Source organism: Impatiens glandulifera, chromosome 2 (assembly GCF_907164915.1).
Source record: "Impatiens glandulifera chromosome 2, dImpGla2.1, whole genome shotgun sequence".
Classification (NCBI taxonomy): Eukaryota; Viridiplantae; Streptophyta; class Magnoliopsida; order Ericales; family Balsaminaceae; genus Impatiens; species Impatiens glandulifera.
Genome location: NC_061863.1, coordinates 5,007,641 through 5,018,672, shown reverse-complemented (window position 1 = coordinate 5,018,672; position 11,032 = coordinate 5,007,641). Strand labels below are relative to the sequence as shown.

Below are 11,032 nucleotides of genomic sequence, written 5' to 3'. Positions count from 1 at the left end.
ATAACACATTGTATTTCAATCAAATTCCACAAAAGACTTCATATATTTGCAACAACGTGAGAATGTAAAAATAGATGAGAAGTTGTCTTAACCCCTTTATAACACATACAACAATGACTCACAATCATCATGTCTTTTTTCATACATCTATCGTTAGGGAGAATACTATCGTGAATAACACTCCAACCAAAAAATGTAACATCTTAGACTCTCATAAATTTTCCAACAAAGATCAATCGGGGTAACTTTATTGAACAAAATGTAACAATGTTTCACATGAAAGTTATTCAGATCACGTCACCACATAAAATCCCGAGAAGACAAGTTTAACCTCTTATTTCTAACCATGAACAAAAGTCTATTATTAAACATGCTTTTCTCACTATTCAATCTTTTTCTATATCTGATATGGTTAACAAAACCACTAGACCGAATGTTAAACATATCACCGAATGTTAAACATATCTTTGATCGATGAATATCTACAAATAGAAATAGAAGCAAGCTCGGGGGAAATCTTCGCCAAACATTTACCACCACACCAAGTGTCGTCCCAAAAATTAATCGAACTTTCATCACCCACAATAAAAATCGAATGCTCTCGATAAACCTTTCACATGACATAAATATCACCCCAAATGTTGCATCTTACGCGTCTATGAGAATTTTGGAGCAAAATAATCCACTAAAATTTAATCTTGGTCAGATAAAAATCTAATACCATATTTATATTTAATCAATTTAGCCCAAATATTATGTGAGATACAAATCTAATACACCCATTTTTATATGAGACTTTATTAAAAGAAACCAGATGAGACTTTATTAAAAGAAACAAGATAGTAGATTCTTAGTCCACCGCTTTATTAGAAAAGAGATCCTAACTCAAAAATAAATAAATAAATAAATAATATTATATTATAACGTGAATAGAGTTATTTGATGATACATCATTTTACAAAAATTAAGTCATTCCTATAATACAAAGTCATGGACTAAGACAATTTAATTATTTTTATTTTTTAATCAATCTATTTTTAATTTACTTAATAAAATTAACATGACTCAACTCTTCTTCAAAATTCAATCGAAAACATTAATTCTCTAATTAAAATAACTTAAACTAAGATTTTGGCTTTTGTGTTGTTTGTATAAAAATTGCGAGTTCGGTTGGATTAAGTCGATGGGTTCATATTCTAATTATTTTCTAGTAGCTCGAAAGAAACTATAGGACGTTCATTGATTGTGTTCGACTAATGCGTTTACTAAACAACACTATTATTATGACGTTATGGGAGATCTCTTCTGGAAAACCGGTGGAAGCGATCGATGAACTCATTGATCTTTTTAAGATTCTCCGAGCTCATTAACATTAGATTTTATGTTATAATTGTGTGTTGGTGAACATTTTTTGCTTATGTTTTTATTGTTGTTCTCAAATAGTTAATCAAGTTGTGTTTCAGTTATCTTCAGTAACAATATGAACATTCGGGTTTATGTATTGATTTTATCGTTCTATTTTTTTTATATTATCTATCCTTATTCAGTCAAAATAAGAAACGGTTTCCCAATTAAAAATGTAAAAAAAAGTTCAATTTTTTTTAGTTATATATATTAACAAGATTATGTAATTTAATGAGTATTTAATATGGTAAAAATGAATATCTAATAAAAAAAAGGAAAATTAATTAATATTTAAAATACATATGGTATTTTACTATTTTATTTCATTTTGCTGAATCAGCTCGAAAAACATAAATTAATTCCATTGCCGAGCCAAAAGATGAAGAAATTAGAGAGAGAAAGAGAAAGAGAGAGATTCTTCTTCGTCGTCTTCCTCAATTCGAAATCATCGTCATCATCAACAAATTGAACTGCAGCATTTGATTCAAATTCCAAAAATTAGGATGTTGAATTGAGTCGCTTCATTCAACATTCCTAATTTTCACTTTTTGATTTCAAAATCCCTAACAATCATACTTTAGGTTATATGGCTACCAGAGGTACCAGATCTGAAAAGGTCAAAAGAATCTTCCACCATTTCGATCTCAACAGAGATGGCGGTCTCAACAGGGAAGAAATGTCAGCTCTCGTCGTCGCTGTCAATCCTCGCGTCAAGTTCAGCGACGAACAAATCAACGCGATTCTCGACGAGGTATTTCGAACCTACGGCGATTTCATCGACAACGAACGCGGTCTCACCTTCGACGGATTATTACGCACTTACGACGACGGCGCCGGAGACGTCGATCGTGATTTCGACGCTCTAGGGATCGAGTTGAAACCGATGATGATTGACAACGATTTAACGGAGGAAGCCGCGTCTTCGTCTTCGATGGTTGACGATAGGGTTAACGAACCTCACAAGAATCAAAGAACAGCAGCTTGGGCATCTTCGCCTAACCACGGTATAATCTTCGATGAAACATGGAAACTTGTTGACGATTTGGAGATTCTGATTAAGAAATTGAAATCGAAGCAAGCTAAGGATGGAAAATCAAGAGGAGATAACTCAGATGCGTATTCTGATCCTGGATGGTCAAGAGAATTCGGTCCTTCAGTAGAACTGTCAGATAGAATGGTGTTCTGGGATGAATCTAGCCACGAATATACCGTCTTCGTTAAGGAATTGAACAGTTTAAGAACAAGAGCAGATGGATCTAGGTCTAGAGAAGAAGCATTCGACGGGCAAATAGCAATCGGAAGAGATTTATACGATCATCAATTATACAAAGAAGCTTTGGTTAGCTTCAAGAGAGCTCGAGATCTACAGCCAACCGATGTAAGACCACATTTCAGAACAGGAAATTGTCTTTACGTTCTAGGGCAGCACAGTGAAGCTGAAACAGAGTTTCGAGCAGCACTTGAAGCAGCTGAGATTGGTGGAAATCAATGGTCTTATTTACTTCCACAGATTCATGTTAACCTTGGAATTGCGCTTGAAGGTGAAGGTATGGTGATTAGTGCTTGTGAACATTATAGAGAAGCTGCAATTCTATGCCCAACTCATTTTCGAGCTTTGAAACTATTGGGTAGTGCTCTATTTGGTGTAGGAGAATATAAAGCTGCCATTAGGGCTTTAGAAGAAGCCATTTATCTTAAAAACGATTATGCAGATGCTCATTGTGATTTAGCTTCTTCCTTACATGCCATTGTTGATGATGATAACGCAATTAAGGAGTTTCAAAAAGCTATTGATCTCAAACCAGGTCATGTTGATGCTTTGTATAACTTGGGTGGACTCTATATGGATATGGGTCGTTACCAACGAGCTTCCGAGATGTACACTCGGGTTTTAACTGTTTCCCCAAACCATTGGCGGGCGCAGCTTAACAAAGCGGTGTCCCTATTAGGTGCGGGTGAAAATGAGGACGCGAAGAAATCTATGAAGGAAGCTTTGAAAATGACTAACCGGGTTGAATTACACGACGCCATGTCGCATTTGAAGCAACTTCAAAAGAAGAACGTTGTTGAAGCTTATATCGAGGTTGAACCGTCGCGATTCAAGATTTTCAACGAGAAAACTACTTCGAGGCGAGATTTGGGAATTGCGATTGATATTAGGCGTTTTCAGAGGATAACCAGGTTAAACCGATGTAATGTTGAGTTGTTGAGGAAGGAGATGAGCGACGAGCAGGTCCCGTTGTCGTACTCGGGTAGTGGAGCTCCGCAGAGGTCGATTAGGAAGGCTTCACTCGAAGTGATTCTCCGGAGATTGTTGGGTTTTTTGAAACCTGAAACTTTTGTTGGAGCAGTGAAAGCGATAAACCAAAAGATTCTATCGGTTCTCGAGGACTCTGAGTCGGGGAGATTGGATCTCGGGATGTTTCTAGCTATCATCGCCCCGATTTGCGACGGCCCTCCCAACGTTCGGAAGCGGGTGGCTTACGATGCCCTCTTATGGCGTCCGGTGAACCAAGGTTCCTCGGAGGTCAAAAGAGTGGACATATGTAAATTCATAAATTTGTTGAGAGCTATTTACGTTCCTGAAGAATCCGTTCCTCTGGATGATGAAGTTGTCATCGATGGGGAGACGTCGGTTTCGTTTATTCAATTTTCGGCATTGTTCGATGACGCGGAGAGGGGTTTCGGGGTCATGCCGTGCTTGGTTAAACTTGAACAAGGGGATAGACAGCGACATGGAAATCGTACTTGTGTGGTGTGTCGATACCCTATTATTGGGTCCCGATTTAGGGAAATGAAATCGCGTTTTAATTTGTGTGGGCAATGCTATAGCGAAGGGAAAGTGCCTCCTGTTTTCAAGCAAGAAGAATATAGATTCAAGGAGTATACGAGCCAGGGTGAAGCTATGAAAGACAAATTCACTTGGCTCGGGTTGCATTCCAAAAACCCGAATCCACCAAACGAGTAAAAACCGCGAAAGTTTGTTGATTCGATGATCGTTTTCCGTGTGAAAGTTAGTTGTAGTAAGAATTCATAGTTGTGAATTTAGTGTTTTTGGTTTTGTTAGTTAGTATGATCTTGTTTGTTCTTTAGTTGTCTTTTTGTATTGTACATGTGGTAGGATTTGTTTTTTTTATTGTTCTTTCTACTTTGTTAGTTTATTATATGAAATATTGGATTGGATTGGATTGGATTATACTTAAATTGAAGATCTTGTTTTATTTTAAAAAAAAATAGGTTATTTTAAATGATTTTGCTTGATTGCATCATCAATTTAATATTAGGCCCTAAAATATTAATTAAAAGATGTTTGATTGATTTATGTTGCATCAAGTCACAAAAGGCCATAAAAGTGATTTATGTTGCATCAAATCACAAAAGGCCATAAAAGTGATTTATGTTGCATCAAATCACAAAAGGCCATAAAAGCTTTATAAAATTGAAAAGTTTTATAATGATAATTAGTTAGACATATGATTGGTTTTTTACATGAAGATCACAAGTTAGTATGTTTGGAATTTTATTTCATTTATTTGCATGATGTAATGTATCTTTTAATTGGATGAACTTTTATTTTTAAAGAATTAATATGTTTTATTTTTTTGAAAAAAAAATAATGGGCATGCAATAGCAATGAGCATATCATTCAATTGGTGTGGGAGGAAAATATGGTTGAATCTCTTTGGGCAAACTATTTTATTTTTTTCAATTTCCATGGATCTATGATCATCTTCTACATGTAAGATTAATGGGAAAGATTGTAATTCTAGTATTTGTAATAACTATAATAGTTATATCAATGACATCAACTAATAGTATAGATTCTCTCTCGATATCCAATCCACCTTTACCATTACCAATCATAGCTGAATTTTCTCGATATAAATCAACAACAAAGGAAGACATCCAAGAAGAGAACGACCAAGATGTTGTAACTAGCATAGAGAAAGACTACGGGATTTGGAATCCGACGCCTTGTAATAATATAGGTGGAATTCGACAAGCTCCGATTCCTCATCGAAAAGCTTATTCTTGTTGCTCTTACAAGTCGCGGAAGTTTGACATTCAAAAATACCCTTAGAACGGTATTTTTTATTTTTAGTTCCTATTTGCCATTGCATTGTGATGTTGGATCATTCTTACTAAAAGTGATGACTATAGATATATGATTATTTTTTATTCATTGTCATTTTGTATGTATTTGAGAATAATTTTTACTTAAAAAAATAATGGAAGAGCAAAAATAAATTCCGTTGCCGGGAATCGAACCCGGGTCTTTCGGGTGAGAGCCGAATATCCTAACCAACTAGACTACAACGGATTTGTGAAACTATTTTATCTAAATATGTTATTATAGTATGTATATGTCTAAATTCTTTGTTTTATGACATAATATTATAGCACTTGTTATTATTTGGATTAAAAAAGACTCACTTTTAATTAAAATAACATGATTTCGTATTATTATATATATTTGTAGACCAAAATTTAATTCATCACCACAATTTCATTCTTCAAATTTTCTTTCTAAATACATATTCCTTCTAATAAGGTGTGAAATATTCACTTAGTTCCACTAAACTTATTAAAAAATAGTTAATAATATGAAAATATTATATATTTCAAACATTTTCTAAAAAAAGAACTAAACCCCCAAAATTCATATATTTAGGGTGTAATAAATAGTGATTAGTTAATAATTGAGCATTCAAAATAGAGCTTTAGAAATTCTATATGTTATTTATTTTAAAAGAAGATATTTGAGTTAGGAAACTAGTATTAATTAAAAAGAAAAAAAAAAGATAGTGGCAAAGTTGTGATTATAGAATTGGTTGGAGAAGTAGGTAGCAACAAATTAAGTTAAGTAAAAATATAAAGAGTTACTTTTACTGCTAAAGAGTAATTTAAAGCAAGGCATAGGTTGTGAGATCTAATCCAACGGCACCACCACCAGAATGAACGGTTCTGATCTGATTATTATTAGTATTTAAAATTCGACCGTTGCTGCTGCGATTCATGAATCCATGAAACCCTACTCCTATTTCTCCTCCAACAACAACATCATCATCATCATATTCTCCTTCTTTGTTATTATTAATATTAATCATTCCATAATTTTCCTCTTCCCCCCTCACATCCTGTTTTAATTAATATATTAATTCATAATAAAATAATCATTTTAATTAGAATATGATAGTAAACATAATTATTATTTTGTAATTTGTCAAACAAATACTTACAAATTCCTGAAGTAAGTTTCTGTGTGTCTGTTCCACATTCCTCAACTGCATGCCATAAATAAATATAGAAAAAAAAAGGTTATTAGCAATTGTTTGATCTTGGGTTATCAATTTTCAGGGGTCTTAAAAATTATAATAAATGTGTTAATTATATATATAATATATATGCATGAAATTAACAAACCTTTTTCTTGTGAATCTCAATCTGGTTTCCAAGCACCTTAAACTGTGAAAGAAATTGTTGTAGCACAGAAAAATAAAAACAAGGAAAGGGTTAGATCATGAATCGTGATAATATGTTATACACTAAGATGAAAATCTACCTAAGTCACTTAATTAGATATATTATATATATGAGAAATGATATACAGCACTTTTATACTATATATATAACACCTACTTAGATTTGACAATAAAGAGAAAATATTTTTCTCTCTCTTATATATTTTTCAAGATACATTTTCTCTTTATTGCCAAATCAAGTAGGTGCTATATAAAAGTGTTGTCTCTCTATATATAACCATTTTAGATCACACGGATTATACCCAAGTAACCTATAAATTAGATTCACCCTTGTATGTAGTTGATAGTTGTAACTAATTAGGCTAGTTCTCATAATTCTGTATTCAAATCATAAAATTTTATGATGTATACACACTTTTAAAAATGAATACATCTTCTCATTGAAGTGAGATACTCTGTTATCAAGTTTTGTCTGTTGTTCCTTGTTCGGTAGTAAGGTAATTAATTTTTTTTAATTTTAAATTTAAAAATAATAATAATTATCTTACTGCCCTTCCCTCTGAGAAGGAACATAAATAAGGCTGGATAGCAAAAGACCCTAATTGCTTCTCATTACTAAACTCTGATAATATTTTTCATCATTATTACAATAGTTTTTCTTTTTCGCAAAGAAAATAGTAAGATTACTCGTTAGGTACGAAGACACATTTAGTTATCATAATTGATTAGATTAGTTTCGATAGTTTTGTATTCAAATGATGAAAATTATGATGAGAACATCCTCTTGTTACAAATTGAACTTTTTTTATTAGATTTTTTTATTAAAGATATTAATATATAATGATAAATAATATATTTTTTAAAATATTATCTTTCAGTATTTTAGTTAATGAATTTAATAATTTCATAAATGAAATTTAAATAACTTCAATTGATCAAGGGTTATGTTTAGATGTTGTGTATGATATAGGTAGTTTAATAAAATCTAATTAGACTAAGAAACTAAGAACGCTTTAGTTCAAAAAGTTGTTAATCGTTTTTATCCTAAGTAGAATGATTTATTTTTTTTTCTCTTTTTTCGCAAAAAGAATGGTTTAACCAAGGATGATTATGTAGTTAATTTTGATTTTCACTTAAAACGCTTTAAATAAAAGTTGAAGTAAAAAAATATGTGAGGTAATTAACTTTTATTAATTAAGAAGATCTAACATGACGCCACACAACTATGTTCCGGTTTTTGTTCAAAACGTTTTCAGTTAAAACCCATAATATTTTAATTTTTTATTAATAAACTAACTTGGTGGGATTATATAATGTACATGTAATGAGTAGTTTTAGCTGGCTAATTCTCATAAATTTTTATTAAAATTATGAGATTTATTAGTATATTTTTGCTTTGGAAAATAAGAATAAATTCAGTCTCAATAAAAAGAATTGTTAATCATTTTCACCATTGTTAGAATGATATTGTTTTTTGTTAATGATTTTCACCATTATTAGAATGAAAAAAAAAGAGATTAAATCATGATAAAATGTTATAATGTGAGTTGATTGGGTAGGTTAGTTCTGATAGTTTGTATTAAAATGATGAAATTCCATGTTTGATGATTCATGTTTGAAAGATTTAGGGTTTAAATCTGATAAAAAGAAACCTAACCTTACGATCTCGGATTTGCTGCAAGGAATTATCCACTTCTTGCTCAAGTCTCATCAGTTCTTCATAGCAAAGCTCATTCAAATTCTCACCCATCCTCTGACTACCAAAATCAAAATCCAATTTCACATAACAAATTCAATCAATCAATCAATAAACCAAACATATTCACCTGATCTCCCTTCGAAGACCTCTATTCACATCTTTAACTTTCTTCAACTGTTCTTGCATTTTCTACACCGTATAAGTTTATCAATATTCAATCAGATCTCCAAGTTAAGAATAATCACAATCTCAATCTAAAACAAGGAGAAAATACCTCATACTGCGTATTCCATAGATCAACTCCCAATGTCTTCTGGTAATGATCAAACATCTGTTTCGTCCTGAACGATTTCTTCATTTTAACCTAAAATCTAGATAACTAACTAACTAACTAGATGTATGTAAGAGATGAGAATTAGCGCTTACGAAATGGAGGAGCTCATGTATTCATGGAGTTTGCTAGTGCTGGAGAACATGATAATCGAGACCTTAGCATCGCATAATACGGTGAGTTCGCCGGCCTTCTTGAAGAGTCCGTTTCGGCGTTTCGAATAGGTTACTTGTCTGTTCGTATCGTTCTCGATTCTCTTGATCTGGATCTTTCCTCTGGCCATACTGTTACAATCTCAGATCTCTAGAGTTTTCTGATCTTGAGAGAGTGTGGATTAATGGAGTGGAGGAAGAAGAAGAAGATGATAGGACGAAGGAGAGAAGTTCTTAGGGAGAGTTTTTTTACCAGATTCGTGTAAGGAGTGCAGTGATTTGGAGAAAGAATTTTGATCAGTTAGCTGAATTCGTTAACTGTCGCCATTGATGGGCTAGAGTGGTGGAGCCATTACCTTTTCTATTCTTCTGCTCTGTCAACTCAATGTGTATGGCTTCCGTCTGCAAGTATTAATGGCGTTTCCTTTTTTGACCTAATTGGTTTGAGTTATTTGAAAACTTACAACTTATAATTCTTTGTTAAACAAAAATAAAGTTTTTTTTTCCACCAGTTTAAAACTTGGTTAACTTAGTATTTACTTAAAATTTATAAATAAATAAAAGATTTATTTAAATAATTTAAAGGATTTTGACAACAAATTCTCTGAAATTCGATAGTTAAAATATATAATTCTCTAATTTATGTAATTGAATTAGTCATAATCACTAAGTTAAAGCGTTAGAAACCGTTAAAACAAATAGTCGTACAATGAAGTTGAGAAGTTGAGAAAAAATATGGTCACAAGTCTAACGTGACATGACATTTGTACAAGAGAGAAATAAAAATAATCTCTCTGCACATTCTCGGAAAAAAAAATATCTCCTGCAAATGGCTATATTCGGGACAAAAATCTCCCGAATATTACAATTTTCTCAAATATTAAATAATTAAACAAATAATATTTTTCTCTCTCCTACACATTTGGCCGTCCACCCACATTACCTCGAAATTGTGAGAATTGAAATAAGAGGTTCGAAATCTATAAAAAGTTCCACTTTGATAATTTGAACTTCTAAAATTAGTCTACAGTAATGTAATACTAATTATTATATAAATTAGATCGAAATTTAAATTTAATATCAATTCAACTCGAACTGTGAGATGCTGAGAAATCCGCGAGTCTAGAAATTCATTTCCGATTTATTCTTATTTTAATATAATATATACAATGAAATTAAACTTGAGATATTTTTATAATAGATCATATGGCTGAACTAGATCACAGTATTATTTCATGATTGGAAATTGATGGTTGTAAATTCCAGTGTAGTAAGTTTATTTGTTTTTTTTCCTTTAAAAATGTTATTTCAATCAACTAACAAAATATAGACAATAATTTCAACATAATTCATAGGCACGAGGATAATGCATTAATTAGTTTTATTGCTGAAAACACTGAAATTTTTATTTACCAGTCAAAAGAAATAAGGAATTACAAGATGCTTGAATGAAAGAAGGAATAAATGAAAGATAAGAGTTCCGAACGAATTTTGAGGTGTTTACACCATTGGCGAGAAGATGTGCTGGTTGGGCATGATTTTTAGGAATATGTGTGTGCTCTATAGAAATTCTCGTAGTGTGGTTCGTCTAGGATACAAAATTTGATAGAGGATGTTAGTCGCATAGATAGACTCGTTGATGAAGTTAATGCAACAAGATATAGGAAGATTGTTTGTTCTTTTTTTTGTAAGCCTTCCACCAAGACTTTTGGGTTTACAAAAGGCATTCCAAGATTTTTACTATTTTTTTTAATCAAATCCCCACCAAAATTTTGAAGAATTATCTCTTCATGTTTGATATATAATGTGTCTATTCATGGGTGGGACTGAAAGCTAAACCAATAACATAAATAAATAAACTTTTGTAATACACATAAGAAAGATGATATATATATATATATATATATATATATATATATATATATATATATATAACGTTTGTAATACACATAAGAAAGATGAT

At 31.8% G+C, this 11,032-nt stretch overlaps 2 protein-coding genes and 1 non-coding gene across 4 annotated transcripts; 1 reads left to right on the top strand and 2 right to left on the bottom strand.

Annotated features, from left to right (window-relative positions):
- The first annotated feature begins 1,763 nt into the window (after nucleotides 1-1,763).
- LOC124925908 (uncharacterized TPR repeat-containing protein At1g05150-like) lies at nucleotides 1,764-4,559 on the top strand. The gene has a single exon (XM_047466035.1). It carries the CDS (start codon nucleotides 1,991-1,993, stop codon nucleotides 4,370-4,372), a length of 2,382 nt encoding a protein of 793 aa, XP_047321991.1. The 5' UTR covers nucleotides 1,764-1,990; the 3' UTR covers nucleotides 4,373-4,559.
- A 1,093-nt stretch (nucleotides 4,560-5,652) lies between these two features.
- Nucleotides 5,653-5,725, bottom strand: TRNAE-CUC. The gene has a single exon. It is a non-coding gene; the product is annotated as a tRNA-Glu (tRNA).
- A 568-nt stretch (nucleotides 5,726-6,293) lies between these two features.
- Nucleotides 6,294-9,388, bottom strand: LOC124927613 (floral homeotic protein DEFICIENS-like). Of its 2 annotated transcripts, XM_047468062.1 has the most exons (8): nucleotides 9,323-9,341; nucleotides 9,013-9,230; nucleotides 8,861-8,927; nucleotides 8,714-8,775; nucleotides 8,545-8,644; nucleotides 6,829-6,870; nucleotides 6,645-6,689; nucleotides 6,294-6,542 (listed from the first exon to the last, which is right to left on the bottom strand). In XM_047468062.1, the coding sequence occupies exons 2-8, from the start codon at nucleotides 9,198-9,200 to the stop codon at nucleotides 6,309-6,311; spliced, it is 738 nt and encodes a 245-aa protein (XP_047324018.1). In that variant the 5' UTR covers nucleotides 9,201-9,230; nucleotides 9,323-9,341; the 3' UTR covers nucleotides 6,294-6,308. The 2 variants fall into 2 exon arrangements, with proteins under 2 accessions (XP_047324018.1, XP_047324017.1); XM_047468061.1 differs by having other exon boundaries at nucleotides 9,013-9,388.
- Between the last annotated feature and the right edge of the window lie 1,644 nt (nucleotides 9,389-11,032).